The 16,518-nt window shown below is 40.1% G+C and overlaps 1 protein-coding gene across 1 annotated transcript in view; it reads right to left on the reverse strand.

Moving 5' to 3' along the window:
- Positions 1-16,518, reverse strand: part of RELN (reelin) — a 299,237-nt gene that overhangs the window by 111,828 nt on the left and 170,891 nt on the right. The window contains exon 11 of the mRNA XM_059817215.1: positions 4,009-4,154. Within this exon, the coding sequence (XP_059673198.1) occupies positions 4,009-4,154 (146 nt within the window). The remainder of the gene's footprint in view (positions 1-4,008; positions 4,155-16,518) is intronic.

The following is a 16,518-nucleotide window of genomic DNA, read 5'->3' on the forward strand; positions in this document are numbered from 1 at the left end:
TTTAAACTCAGTTGACTCAAATAAAGCAGAGTAAATGTAAATATTTTAAATAAATTGGCAGAAAAGCATGAATTACTAAAAAAATGAGGCTTTAATGAATGCTATCACCAAATATTTAGTGTTGTGTTGTTCTATCATCTTCAGTATTTTTCTGGCAGAAAAATGTTTAGAATATCATTGCATTTTGTTTCATTTTGTAGAATCTAAGGTTTACAGATCAATGAAACTTAAAAAGCCACATGTCCACCATATCTGCTATACAGGCATCAAGTATGTAGGTAATAGCTGAAAATGCTCTCTTTTCATCTTTTTGAGCATTTAGGGTAACAGTTTTTAACTAACACATGAACAGAGTATGAAAAAAGACTGCTGTGTTTTTAATATGTGATGATACAATCTTTCTGGTTTTCTGTGTTACATTTTATCTTATTTTTATTCAGTGATAATTAAAAGAGCTGTTGTAGAATTTTCAATTAAATACTCTTTATTGCAAATATGTTTTCATCATGAAAGCATTGGTTTCTTCAAAACTCAATTAAAATATTTTGAAAGATTAGAAACTGTTGAAAATTCGTACATTATTTTGGTCTGATACATTATTATTCATGCTGAAGCCTTAATTAATTCATAATAAAGTATTTTAAAAATATCAGGCTGATAAAGCAATGAAATTATTTAGAATCACTAAATCCTGATAATCTAATCGTTTAACTAGCCAGTATGATTCAGGATGAAGGAGAAAACACTGAAGTTTGGAAACCTTTGTGGGAAGGCAGAGCCTTTTCCTGTCCACTTTCAGCAGAAACAATCTTTAGCAGCGATGTACCACATGACAATTTCAAAACCTGTCATTTCAAGAACTTAACAGTCTATTTATCAGTTTAACCATTCCAATTATTTCAAAATGTATTTCTAGGATCTTCTTAAAAGCTGCCAGTTTCCCTACTGACCTAAGCCGTCACAGACAGTAACGTGCCTGTTTGGAAATCCCGCTTTAAAACTGTCAGTCATTTACACAGGATTTAGCGAGCTTAGCATCACTGAAAAGCTTTTTTGATATAAATATAAATATGTTAATGGAAGCACAGTTTAACCTAACCCTAATTCTGAGGGAAGTATTTTAGTCGTGCAGACTTTTTAAAGGTAATGTGCAATATAATCAAAGTACAATTTTGAAAATGGGTCTCTTGGGCTGAAGGCAAGTACCAAATTAAACAGTTGTGCCTACTTTAACTTACACAACAAAATCTCACAATGCTCCATTGATCTTTTGTATGCTCTATTTAGCTCAATTAAAACACTATCCGTAGTGACCCGCAAAACAACTCAGGGTCATGAATGATGCAGATCATGAATGTTTCCAGGGATCTTCTGCTTTTAGGCAGCATTAGAAATGAAAACCAGAAAGTTCTACAACATTAAAAAACTGGTGCTTTAACAAAAACACATCAAAACACTGTCTGTAAGGATAAATGGAGAAGGAACCTGGGTGACGGCATGACAGAGATGTAGACATTCTTGAGTAAACATTGTATTTGGATTCATTTATCCCTCACATGACTTGAAATTCTTCTTCACAAAAGAATTGTGATAGATATGATAGAATGATATATGGATCTAAATTAGATCTACTGGACATGGAGGCCCAAAGTTGCAATGTATCTGCTAGAGAGGCCGGAGGCAGCCTGATGTGAGGATCTGTCCACTTGTAGGATCAGGCCCTAATTTAGGCAATTAAAGAAAAACAGAATGACAGTGGGAAGATGTGTGGTATTAACAACAGCAACCCCTATCCATGTAGCCTACTGCTTTAGGTGGGACATGCAAAAAATACCAATCAACTGCTTATTAAAAACAACAAGCTCCTCTGCCCTCACTGTTGAGCTCTTTCAGGTGTCTCACCTCCGAGAGCATTTGGTGCAGAGGTGGTGACCCCTACATGTGACCTTCCTTTTGCTCTCCCTTACGAGGGATGCTTTTGCCTTTGCTTTGAGAGCCGACTGGCTCCAGCTGATATTACAAAGTTCAAATAACATTCAAAAATATTTCCCTAAGAAGGAATTAAGGAAGCTCATCTATTTGCAGTTGTGTACAATTCCCAAAGCAAAGCCCCACAGAAATGTTGCAAATAGGGACGGAGCGGTGACGATTTTAAGCAATGGGGATGTAGTCCATAACATCACCCGAGTTCAGTGTGTATTCACGGCTGCATGCAACTTAAACCTTCATTCTTATAGCAAAAATTCAAAGAAGGAAGTTTCCAATACAGGATAAAATTTGAAAAGAAAAAAAATAAAATAAAAAAAGGAAAAAGTTGTGAAGACTCAGGCTTAGTGCCTCGGAAAACAAAGCTACCCCCTGCTAGGTCAGGCTGCTTCACCACCAAGATTTTACATGCAGGGGGGCAGATCAGGACCTGCTTCCTGGGACTGCAGGCAGGATGAGAGTGCATCTGCCGCCTGCACCCTGCCTCGCTCCTCGCTGGGAGCGGTGGCACCGGCAGATTGGAGTTTGACGCTGTGCGACAGTGAAAATGTAGTATTCCTAATTCGGAAGAAATCGGGCATTTGCTAGCCAGGGTACACTATAAGCATTTTATTTCCATATTTATTTCCATTTCCACTGCAGCATTTACTACTGTAACTAGTTTTTAAAAGTTTACTCATTATCTAAGAAGGAGGTGTCCTGATTAGAACAGCTGACGATGAGGGGTCTGGCCTGACTTTGCTCAACTAAACACCTGGTCCAGCAGAGACAGGATCTACGGACAGCACAGTTGTCCCCAGGTAACAATCCCATCCTGTTTTTTCAAGATGGAAAAGAGACTGAGAGAACATCTCAAATGTATCCCACACGGTCACCTAACACACAATGCACAGGTACTCATTTTCTTTCCTTTGTCTGAAACAGCACCCGCTACGCCATGGGTTGATTATTCACACTGGGACAGAGTTCAGAGAGAATATTTTTTCTGTAAGCTCCAAATAAGCCACGTGTCCACAGGACACATTAGCATGTATTTCTTAAAAGGTGCTCTTTACCTTCAGTGCAGCATAGGCAGCATTTGAATCAGCTGCTAATGATCTGAAGCGCTTTGTAGGTTAAACTCGACATTCAGTAGAGACCCATAAATTAACAGTGTGTTTTTCTCATTGCCCTGGGGTTACAGCAACTAATGAAATTCTTTTTTTTAATAAAAAAGAATCAAGACTACATTGTTGGGTATTTTCTTTTTGTCAGAATGTATACACTGAGGTATATAAAAGGATACTTCTTTACCAGGACACTTTGTTTTTTTAAAGCTCACTCCTGTTTTGGTAGGAGTGGTAATTTTGCTGTCCTAGATGGTTTCTTTACTTTCTTTGCCCTTGCAGCAGTCCCTGCTGGATTTGTCTTTACAGGTACTCTTTGAATCCCTATATATATTTAAAGTAAAAACAGTAAATGGTCAGCCAGATCCTCAGCTCTGGCACGGCAGGCATGGCCATGCTCTTGGTGCTGGAAGGTGAGAGCAGGCTGCTGCTTCAGCTGTCCTGCCTCCACCTCCTCCCTCTCCGGTACCTGCAGGCTTCCGCACAAGCAGGAGCTCTCTCATGGCAAAGCGTGGCTCACAGCAGGGATCCAGAGGGGGTGTGATTTTCTCAAGGAATTTAATTTCTTATGGATCTGAGTTTGTTAAAAACACTCAGGTGTGACAGAATGAAAAAACAGGTCAGCATCGCGTGTTTCTTCAGAATGACTATATAATTTACAAGCACAACCTTTTTCATTAGAAGTTTTGGTGACAGAATGGTCTGGAGACAGACTGCTCTTCCTGGGCTTTCCGGACTTGCTCCTTCCTAAGATCTATAATCACCTGTTATTTACTGTACTGCTATTTCTCCTAGTCACAATCCTCCCTGACTACACGGCAAAGACAAAATGCGGTTCTCTGTCTATCCAGTTTCCTGCTCCCCGGAGTGATGCCGCACGCCTACTTCGGGCCCTGCCCAGGTGCGGGGCACTCACCCTTTAGGCTGGCTCTCAAACTCTTCTGCCCACTGCTCCTGGGCGTCCTCCGTGGAGAGGTCCACGTCCCGGGTTGTGGCGAAATTGAACTCACTGCCTTCTGTCCCGTGGAAGTAGATGGAGTTTCCATCCGACTGGCAGCTGTGCTGTGGGCAAAAGGAGGTGATGTTACATTGGGTTTGCAAGGGCAGCTGTCCTGCTCGCGCACCGTCAGAGCTCAGAGAGAGCTGTACGTTACCCAATGACTCACTGATGCCTGAAACAAAATAAAAGTAAAAAATGGTCATCTTTTATCTTTCTTGGCCCACCCCCAACGATGATGGCGTCCCAATCTCATACCTGCTTCCCTACAAACACACTTCATACCATTGTAAAACTGTGTTTGCACGGAAAAGATATGTACCATATCTTTGGGCGTTTATTTCTATTTTAAAGTATTGCCATTATGTCTGGCACATACACAACTGTATGTACAAATGACTTTAGTAGTATATCAAATATTGCTATGGATATTTTGTCGGCATAAGAGTTTCATGCTGTGAAACACATCAGATTTCCATGCCCGAATTTTTGCCAGCAGAAGTGTTTGCATTTAAAATTGCTATGCATTGCTATACAGTAAACTTTGGGCCTGAAGTGTATGAGTGAAAAGGCTATTTGTTATGTTTAATTCAAACAGCATAACAAATAGCTCTATAGGCAACTAGCTCTTGTGATACAGCAGTCTCAGCAGTCCTGAGGCTACCCCCACACCCAACGCGTTTGCTTTTCCTATTGCATTTCTATATATACCACCTCAGCAGCATCAAATGAAGCCACGCGTCTGCCCCGACACGTCCTGACTATGACTCTCCAGGCATATTGACCTGGAAGAAGCTGTCTGTTAGGAGCACATGGGGGTTACAGTACAGGTTTTCTTCTTTTTCCCATCCTACCCTACTTTTGCCCTCTTGTGTGTCTGATAAAATGGTAAAAGTCTGCAAACTCAGATACTATAAGCTTCTAAAGAAGATCTACCTGGCCTTAATGCAAACTGAGAACTTGGCATTTTATTGAATAGTTCATATTAAAACAAATACTGATAAAAGTAATAATTAGTTCAAACACCTTTTTTTTGGGAGATCTTGGTTGCATTAAAAGTGAAAGCTGAAATAAGAAATGATTAATTAGAATAATTCTGCATTCTTACCACAGTTCAACGTCTGAAAAAGAGATACAATAATGCCAAATTGCATTGACCTTTTCAGTATCACCTATGCAGTGCCCTCTTGTCTCTGAACCCCTTCATAACATGCCGAGGGAAAGTATGAAAATCACCTCTTCTGCGTTTAAAAAGGTCGTGGTAGTGCCACGTAAGTGAATAATTAAATTTTTAACAAAGAGAAAGAGGTGGCAAGAAATGAAAACTGCCCAGTACATCTTTGTCTATGGGATTTTATGAGCAAAGTACAAAATAACGTATTTTGTCAGATTCTGTAGTTCTTCCTTTATTTATCAATGCAAAAAAAGACATAATTTAAATTCTTTTGTTGATGATTTTCAAGAATGGTTGCCAAAAACTTAGCAATTAATTTATATTTAGGAATGCAATTTGTGACTGTTTCTAGAGGTGCCTACATGTAGTTAGAAAAAAAAATCTGAGTGCTTGAAGTCTGATTTTTGTATAGAGACTTCCTGGTCTATAGTTGAATGACAACAGCTCTATGTTTATTAACACTCACTAAATACCACTTAAAGAAATAAACACACTATAAAAATGAAAAGACTGTTTCAACTTCTAAAATAAAAAAAATTGCTGTTAAAGTGTTTTTCTTCCAAAGAAAGGTCAAAGCAATAGAAAGATTCTGAAGTGTTGATAATTTATCACAAGAAATTAAATAGGTTTTGTCACAAGTCTCCTTGCTCTGTTAATGCACCATATACACAGTACACCATATATGCAGCAGCTGCCACTGAAGAGGCAGAATTATTTACACATAAAATATTTTATAACTTGCAGAAATTAAGGAAACAGTTTTATATTTTACTTCCTTTTGAAAAACACTCTTTGTACTATCCAGTTATTTATAATTGACTGAGAACTGGCTTTTTTCACTGATTTTATCCTTCCTGCTCACAGGTATTGCTAACATCAGAATTTTAAGAATAATTTGTTTATTTTGCTTCTTGCTTTTCGGAATTTTCTCCGTTTGCGAAGTATCCTTTATCTGTCAATCAATCTGCCGCACAACTCCTATTATCTGCAGGCAGTCAAGTAAATACACAAAAAATAAATATTCAGGCTAAAACTTAATTCAAAACTATATGTAACCCTTCATCTCTTAGGAAACAACTAGACAAATAGATCCTACTGAGCTAGTTATTACAATTGCATACAAGCTTTGGAAAATACTTTGTAAGCCTTACTATTTCTCAGGTGCTAAGGTATATTTAAGTATACAGTTTGGCAAAGGGGTGAATAAGTAATTATTTATACAGTGGTGTATGATCAACCCTTTATGAAAGCTCAAAAGCATAATTTATTTCATTAGTTCTATAAAACTATCTTTATGCTTTTATACATAGCTACACAGTATCTATGAATATGTATTTTATGTATATTTTATGTGTTAATGAACCACACAACATATGGCTCAAATCAGCCTCTGCTCATGTTAGCTTTGAATCTCTTAGCTTTGAAACAGCCAAGCAGAAGAGAAGTTCAGACTGCGGTTTGACTCCTTCTGTTATTCTACGTGCCTATGAAACCGGTAATAGAAGCTCATTACCTTTAAAGAGAGGACGAAAGATGTTCAAAACACAGGTAGGGGTTTGAAAAAAGTTCTGAGGGAGGGACTTCGTTTTCTGGTACGTTTTTGCCCCAGTGCCACCATTTGGGACCCTGTACACATGCCCATGGGAGAAGCAGATGAGGACGAGCCCCATTTGCATGAACCGTGCTCCCCCAGCAAGGGCCAGGGCTCCTCTGCTCATGACCTCGTCCTCTCCCACCTGCTCTATTTCCCTTGCCTGTATAATCATCACCCCCAGTTCACACTTAGCTTCTGTATTTTTCTTTTAATTTTCCAAGCAGTTGCTATCTGTCGCTGCTTTTACCGCTTTTTTTTCATCCGATGGGCTGCTGAGGGGTGAATAACCTCAAAGAGCACTCAGCCAAATTTTCCAGGAGCAAAAGAAGCTCCACAGGAGATGGTCCCTCACCAGCATCACACCCAACTACCTTGTCAGTCTTAGTCAACATCCAGGAAGCTGCTGACTGTGTTGGATTATTTTGCAGTTTTGTAATAGGGCTTGAACAGATTAGAGTCCAAATTGAAACTCATTTTCTCTTGGGTTCAACCCAGGATTTGAATCCAAGCCTTTAGAAATGAAGAACTAAAGTACAATTTACATAATGTGTTGCCTTTTTCCCAAATTAAAGGCTTTACACTTGCAGTGGCAGTCTATATACTTGCAGTATTTAAGGACTGAATTTTACAGGTCTTTTTTTTTGTCATTCTGAAGTGATAAAAAATGTGGAATGAACATGTATTGTGTTTTGAAATTAACTGGATTAAGTCCTCCCTAAACTGGAGATACTGCAGATCTCTCTATGTAGATGTAGACTTCTCTTTTACGAATTCCAGATTAAATTTGTTCTCTGTTTTGATTTTATTTACACTTAAATGATTTATAGGATAAGAACAAACTAGCTTGCTGTGCAAATTTTGTAACTAAAAAGACCAATGATGGCCACGTGTAGGATATTTCTCTTTGTTACCATGGAATCATCAGCTATAGGTCCAGAACTAAAGCAGAGTTTAATTTTATTTAAAGGGAATTAAATGCATGTGGAACATTTAGTGTATCCTTGCGCAAATTAAAACACTGAAAAGTTAACTAATTTGTGAGAAAAAATTAATTTAGAGAATAACTCTTTTGACACATCACCTACATAATAGAACATAGGACACTTGCATGCACTTGAATGGAGTCACTTCAAAACAGTAGCTATTTCCCATTGTTTGCGACTGGAGTGGGACTATCAGCCTGCCATAAGTAAACTGTTGTATTCCGAAATAAACAATCCCTGCCTGTTGCCAAACGGAAAGAAGACAAGTTCTGTTCAGGGACTGTGGTCATCCCAAGGGGAAAAAAACTCAGTTTAATTCAATCTGGCACTACCAATACTATTACTCACTAGCTGCAATTGTTAAGCTATTGCTTTGCATGAATAGGGCAAAATGAAAATTGGCTGGATGCATTCCCGTATCTCAGCATGCTTGGATTTTCTTTCAGTCGAATCTTCACTCTGAATTTTCTGTGTTTCTAAGGTTTGTCTACTGGATAATTATGGTATCACTGCTTTTTCCCTACTTTCAATGCCCTGCATGGCTCATCCTCACCTGCCTCCACCATCTCCCATATGCACCATCTTGTGGCTCACTTCTCCTTGACTGCTGATGATTGCCACTATGTCTGCTGGTGAGACGACCAAACTTGCATGCCCTTGCCCATACCACCCACCACGCTCGGCAAATTCCCCACAAGATGATGTCCTTCAGACACTTCCTTAGTGCTTTCCTCAACAAGCCTTGTCATTGATTACACTGAAAAATGCACTGCTTACCAGGATGAGCGCTCTTCCCTCTTGCAATATTTCCTTTTACTCCCACATCCCCCCAACCCCTACTTATCTCCTGTTTTATAAATAGATGGCAATTTCCTGGGACACAGGCTATCTTTTTAGTTTGTGCCTGAAGAGGCAGCAGTGGTACATTCCTTGTTCAGGGCTCTTTGATGCTACAATGGTACCACTACTACAAAAAATACATTTTCATGCTAAAATTGCTGTTATCTATGAATATTTCTAGTCTATGAGTACAGTTCTTAGCCAAGTTGTTTATGAGAGCCAGCAAGTCTTATTAATTCAGATAAGCTTTCTGTTGTACATTATGAGGACATGAGCGAATAATTTGAAGATACGGACTATGGGAGAAAGTAGTGCATGGTTTCAAAATCAAACTTTTGTCAAGAGTCTGTCACTCTCTTTATCCTACTCTATAGTCCTGACACTTTACGTCTTCTACCTACAGCTTTCACCTTTTTTTGGTGGGTGCTTTTAGGAAAACCTCTTGATCATCTGAGATGCAGAAGGGTTTCAATTAGGACTGCTCAAAACCATTGGTCAGCAAAAACAGGAAAATCAGATTTGGTGAAGCAGGTACTTTCCAATGGGACCTATTTATGTTTTCATAAATAAATACTGATCAACTTTCCGTAGCCTCTAAATGGCTTAAGGGCCCCAAGTAAGATCTGGGATCCTACATCATGTAGCATGCCTGAACAATCTCCGTATTTTTAAAGACTTGCATGAGAGCACCACGTAAGGAGACATCTGCTACCCTCAGCATGACCTGTTGCCTGGGAGGGACCTCTGGAGGTCTCCCGTTCACCCTGCCATGTGAAGTAGCAGAAGTGTCAACCAGATCAGCCTATGCCACAGTTGCAGCTAAGGACACAGCCCTGAAGATTTTTAGAAGCTCAAAAGAGAAAGTTTGGGAATGTAAACAGAAGCACTGAAGTTCATTCAAACCAACTTCTGTCCTAGTTGTTCAAGTCAAACTTGTGAATCAATAAATACCTCTTGGCTTTACAGTATAGGATTTCTTTACTTGGAGAGCAAAACAGAGGGCAACTAAATGATACAACTGTGCCATTCGGAGAAGCATCAACAGAAAACACTAGTGTGAAATTCCTCAGTGTAACAGATTTTTGGCTGAGGTGCTGCATATCATCTTCCTGAGGTTTGTCACCACACTCCCATGAAAATGTTGTTCACCTCTGTGCCTTTAAAGTATCCATAGTCATCTTTACCATCATTTAATTAGGCTTTTATCAGAGACGAACACTGATGCACCTCTTCATATTATCTCTCCTGGGCCTAATGGCCCCGATGATTCTTTCAGACAGCTGTAGCCTCACAATTTATTTTTTGGCGACATTTCTTGCATTGGAATGAATGTGTTGGGCATTTGGGCAGTGCCAGCTTGCAAAGGGCTGACAGCAGATGGAAAGAAATCTGCCCAGTATGCCTTCACCTCTACACGAGCAGAGGGCCATCAATTTCCCCCATTAAGGAGTTGTCACGCAGCCCACCCAGCTGGAGGAGCATCTCTGATAGCCAGGCTGGCTGGCGTATGCTATTCAAATACAAAATGCACTTTAAAAGGAAACGAAAATATCGTTTGTCGGCAAATTGGAAATGCATGGCTTTGACCGCAGCCAATTTTTTAATGACTGTAATATTTTAAGTGATTATTTTTGCCACTTCAGATTGCTCCTCAGAGAGGAGAGGTTTTTTTAATTAAAATCTAGGCAATGCAAACAGATGAGATATGAGAAGCAGAGGAACAAGAAAAAAGATGAAGAAAATTAATTAAAGCAGCATTGTCAATGGAGCCATAGATTAGATATTGTGTCTTTCTAGGAATGAGTCATGCAGGTTTTAAAAATTTTTAGATTTTGACATGATAGCAGGTACAAGGATAGATTCAGTCTTGATAAAATCATACTCTTTGTGCAGTTTCTTAGCCAGCAAATGTACGATGACAGAATTTAGGAAAGATTCTAAATTCTGTGGATTTGGCTTCTGGCCTGAAGTCTCTTCTTTAACCAAAGGAAAAACCACAATATGATTAGAATTCTTTCCCAAGAGATAAACAAGGCTTTAATATTTCCCACATGCTACATTTTTACATCATTTAATGTAGGCTGTAGAACGAAAACTTTGGCTGTGCAAGCAGGCCAGGTGCATGGAGGGTTATAGTGCACCTTCCCTTTCCAAAACAATGGGATGGAACTTGTCCTGTGATGTAGTAACAAACAGCTTATAAAGTGTGTTTTCACTCATCATTTCTGATTATAGACTGTTATTCAAAGGCTAATGATCAAAACACTTTGCTTGTTTATGAGTGATTTGTATGGTTCTTAATTTTCTAGGACATTTCATGATGTTTGTACAACACCGGTCATTCTGGCGATGACCGATTTCCTTATTGAGTCATTTAACTGGCATGAACTGAACTATTCCTCTATGTTATTAGGAACTATTGCTGTTTCTAGCACTCTGCAGTGAGCGTGATTAAACCTCATCTGTTCTTCTGAAAGTAATGATGTGTATTTACACCACTGTAAAATTAGAGTGAGAAAGAGTCAACCAAAGTCGTTTCTACTCTGGCATCTAATGGGTCAATTCACGTTGCTTTTTTTTAATGTGCATCTCACAGTGACCTGCAAAGACCAAATTCTTTCCTTCTAGGAGTCAGGAAAGACCCCTGGTGCTTTGACGCCAGCCCAGAGCTAATGCTGGCTCCCTGCCACCCCCTACCACACTTCCGAGCCACGGGGAACTGGCATGGAGAAAGGTGCAGGTTCAGCATTGCTGCCCGACAGTGATTCTCAGCTGCCCGAACAATTCACAGCACCATCGTCAACCACCTACCAGTTCCAATGACCCCCTAGGCATTGTATCTAAGTATTATTATTTTAAGTAAAAGTGTGATTATTAACAAAAAAAAAGCAAGAGCAATTCCATGCATGGGCTAGATCCAGTCCAACTGAAACATAAAGATGCTTCCTCATGGGCACAGCTCAGAGCACCCACACTCTTACTAAAGGGAGCCCGTCGACAGGTTTTGTGCACCCTGCTCCGCTTTCTTCACCTCTCCTCCCCTCTCACACTCCTCCTTCCACCCACAGAGAAGCAGGAATGACTCTCAGATGAGGTGCAGCAGGAAGCCGTCTCACCTCTTCCCAGGAAGATATGATGGATAAGGGCTCCTGCGAGGCAAAGCAGCTGGCTAGAAGGCTGGGTTTGGCCTGCAGGCCAAATACTGCCTTGTTATATCTTATTCAAAAACAAAAGAGTGTTGTTAGAAGCATTTATATTTGTGTAATTTTGTCCAATATAAGGTCATAGCAATTTCAACCTGCCATTTTCACACTGGCATAGCTAGAGCATCACCTTTACTCCTGCAAACAAATATATTTGATCTGACCCAATGGGTACCTCAACCCCTTTTTGAAACAAGAATTTAAAACCAAAAAATGGAAAAAAATCTTGTTCATGTCAGCACAAACAATTAAAACTGACAAAGATACGTATGGGATGTCAGGATGTTTGTTTTGAAAGAAGACTATCCGATGCCATTCCTATTAATTAACAGCCTATTCAGAGATTTGGAAATCTGCTCTGGAACTGGGGGTGTGGAATAGCTTGATCAGCCTTTCTTTTTGCCAAACTCCTAGGCCTGCGTGCATGTCTTCCCTGCTCAGTGAAACACGACAACACAGGTTCAGGAAGGACTCGCAGATCTAGGATGTGCATAGCCCTGATGTGCTCAGGGTGTGGTGAGAGGTCATGGAGTTTTATGGACACATTTTCAGCATATTTTTCTGAGTGTGAGTATTCAGTTCTCCCACTCTCTTCTTATGCAACTTTCTCTTCTGCTAAGCTGGCGTGCATTTCTGGGAAATTAAAATGAGCTGAATGGTAATGACCTATTACTTAAGGGGCTTACTGTATCAGGATATTGGGATTGGGACATTTTCAGAATTTATTGGTCATGTCCACGGTAGTGAATAACATGCATCAGGTACCATTCCCTGGTGCTAAACCCAACTTGCCCAGTGAGGCTGGCACAGACCTCCCCGCCTTGCCCCATCCCATGCTATGCCAGGCTGCATGCTTGCAGCTCAGCAGGACAGACAGCCTCAGGTGTAGTCCCCAAGTCCTGCAGACCAAACAAACTAAGCTGACTGCCTGGACTGCAACCTTCAGCCACCAAAGGAATAGCAGCTGCAACCACTGTGAGACAGCAATTCTGTAACTTGACTCTTCTCAAAGGTGAGAAGTGACAGGGGGTTAACACATCATGACCAAATACATCGCCACTCCAGTGTCTGTAATGATCTATACTGCTTTTTCTCAGATGTGGAAAAATTCCAGAGACAGGTGGTTTGGTCTCAATACTACTTTTATGTAATCAAAGCACTGTAGAGACATGAACTAGAAGACTGCTGCGGTTGTCTCCCTTCTCAACCTCAGTTTTTGAGCTTGCACATCCCATCTTGGACCAGGGCAATCAGAGAAAACTAAAAAACTTGGCAAATGTTGTACCTCAAAACACAACAATTTCTGGTCAAATATAGAAGATACATGAAGTGCCCACCAAAAGACAAGATCACTTTTCTGTTCTATAGGAGTAGAGATCCAAGAAGCATTACTGAAGGAAGAAGGTTTCATCTTTTCACCCAATCAGCTATGAAGTCTTGAGGTTCACAGACCTTTAACAGCTCTCAGAGCATAGCACAGCTTCATGCATTTCCGCAATCTCAACCACCCGTGCAACATCCTAACCATGTTCGGTTGCAAGGCCGTGCTCACACTCAGAGCTGTCACTGGAAATATTGAAATGCAGTCAGGAATTTATCCTGTTCAACACCCTTCCACACAGTCCAACACAGATAAATACGTTCCAGTGGATCCAATTAATCTCCTAAGGGTTGCTTGGCCTTGCTAACAGCATCTTTCTTGTCTTTTGCTGTCGTCTTTGGAACCAAAACACACAAATTCAGTGGCTTATCTCTCAGCTTGCTTTCTATCTCAGTAGCCAGTTCCAGCTGCGTCTGCAACCATCCATGGGCTTTCAAATGAGTAGCAACCACTCCTGAACGCAGCAAGAATCGTAATGAAATTCCTGGTCCAAGATCAAGCAGACTGGGAGAGGAGGAGAAACCACTTCCCAAGCCGAGCACAGGCAAGTTCCCACAAGTGCTCATTGAAAACATACTGTTCAAATCCACCAGACTCGAGTGAATGCATCAGTGCACAATTACCATTAATGCTTGCACTGTCCACTCCAGCAACTGAATCCATCGCAGAACCTATTCCAGGACCCAGGCAACAGTCTTCATGGTAGTACTTTCCTTTGTTTCAGCTGCCTTTTTACCATATTAATCTAAGCAGCTATTAATCTGAACAGTTTTAGCAGCAAAACCAGCAAAACTCCTGGATTTGTAATGGTAACTACTTATTTTAGTAGACCTCAAGTACTACCAAAGTAAACCTTCTACAGAAAAAAATACACTTTCTTTGCAACTTGATCAGCAGCCAACAAGAGCATGTACAAGGTATAACAAGTAACTCTAAAAACCACCTCCTGAGCAACTATTGGGAAAGAACTTGCTGAACCACATCTAACTATGTGAGCAACAGCAACATTTATTCGAAACCACCAACAAACCATATTCCCATTTATTCTAAGCTACCAACAAACCGTATTAAAGATAGTGCCTATCTTTACTAACAGAGTAAAACTCACTAAGACAACAAAATGGTATTTAAAGAGAATTCCTTTAAAAGGTTTGGGGTGGCTGAAGGGATGGGTGGGGTGGGCAATTCTAACATGCTAGGACCATAATGGTAACCGGATTAGGCCAGGGACCATTTTCTGGCCTTGACAGCAAATGACACAGCAGAGTTTGCATCCACCTGGCAAACTCTCTCCTCCCAGAAGAGTGGTGTCATCCCTGCAGCCTACTGGAAACAGTCCCTGGCCCATCCATGAGGGTACATCCCTTGAAGATAACAGCCGGGAGATTGCACAAGCCAAAGCCAAGCACGGGGGTGTTGTAACAACTAAGGTGTGCAAGATCATGGGCTTGTGTTCGTACCCTTGTTTGCTTCATTCACTGCCCTGGATGTGCCACAGAGCCTCCAAGGAGAAGGTGCCACCATCTGAGCAATGCTTGCTGGGGCAGTCCAGAAGTAAACACTTAGAGCAAAAGTAAACACTTAGAGAAAGACTGTTTCTCTTCCTTTTTCTACCTGAAATAAGTACATATTTTTGCCTCTTCTTTCAGCTCATCCAGCTGGCAGTCAGAACTATCTCAGACTGGCACTGCCCTTCCACCTGAGAAATATGCAATATCAATCATTCTGGGTGGTGAAAGGTGGTGAGCAAGAAAGGATGAATATAGAAAATAACCCCAGTAAATGGAAGAAATTTAGAAAGATAATTTTTCTTGTTTCTTTTTGTTTTTCTTAATATTTCATTCCCTCCGTCCAATGAAATTACTTAGCTTTATGGCACAATTTAGGAAAAGAATCAATCAAAGTTTTGTATGTACTAATTGAAACTGATTTAGAAAACAAATTACATCCAGAAATGTGACTGTTCATTGGCATTGTCAAGGAAACTCATAAGGAAAAGCACTGAAGGAAGCCAGTGAAGAAGGTAACACAAATTTCAAGAAAGATTTTTAAGGCCAGTTTATCTAAAATACTAATTGACAAAGGACAGGAGGATATGAATTGAAACTTGTGTGGCACAATGCCTTGGATGGCAGGGAAAAGGTCTCATCAACTTGAAATGGAGTTTGGCATATTGATAGACTGTGAGTATCAGAACTTCTTTAAAAAGCACATAGGTGAGAGTTATAAAAGGTAGCACAGTATAGCAATGAAATTTGCTGATCCCTTAGTAAAAATGTAAGTAAAAATTTAAAATTGCTATACAGACTTTCTGAACTAACATCAGGACTATTTAGCAAGTTTCAGATATCTGGGAAGCAAAAGGACTTGTAGGAGAAAGAGAACTATAATTAGCTTTGATGCAAGCTATGCCTGTAGCACTGTCAGGGTTTTTCCAACACTATTCAGCAGGCCAATGCCCTTGGCTACCACAGAGAAATCTCCTAAAGGCTTCCCCCAGTTTCTATGAACTCTTGCAGCCTAAGAGCATTAATAATACTGGGAATCCTGTGAAGATGTACCACCAATTGCTGCCATCATTCTCCCGTTATACTGGCCAAGTTATCTGACTGCTGTAAAATGCCTCTTGAAACAGAGGTGACCGGTGTGGTTACATTTAAAATGTGATATAATGTCATAGCACAATGTACAAAGATTCTCACCTTTCTATTCATGCAAAATAGCGTGCTTGTGATGAACTGAGATTAGAGCTATGCTAAATGTTTTAAAGAAAATATTAGAAGGTTTTGTAAAGTTTTATATAATGTTCCTATCCTGAAAAGCACAAAAAAAAAAAAAATCTTTCTTGGTGTTATAATGCTACGACTATGCTGAATCTGATGTAAATCTTGACCCAATTTATAGTTTTACTTTTGACATAACATGAAATTCACATTGCAAAATCTGTTCAAACCATATTTGGCAAAAATTGTTCCTGAAAAATTGAGGAAAACTGGAGCAAAAACCTTAAAAATGAAATTTGAGTATGGGATTGCTCTGGTGACCATCTAGATACACTAAAAATGTTTGAAATAACTACAGGGTCCCTTGAAGAACAAAAGTCCCATGTTACACATAGCCTCTAATCCAGTGGGGCTACACCACAGCCTTACACATTGCCTTAACCTGGTGTAAGTGGCTACACATAGCCAAATATCAGCTGCGAACAGACAGGTGCACATTTCACTTGTCCCTAAAACATTCCTTGGAGGAAT

The sequence above is a fragment of the Gavia stellata genome, chromosome 4, assembly GCF_030936135.1.
Source record: "Gavia stellata isolate bGavSte3 chromosome 4, bGavSte3.hap2, whole genome shotgun sequence".
In the NCBI taxonomy this organism is placed as follows: Eukaryota; Metazoa; Chordata; class Aves; order Gaviiformes; family Gaviidae; genus Gavia; species Gavia stellata.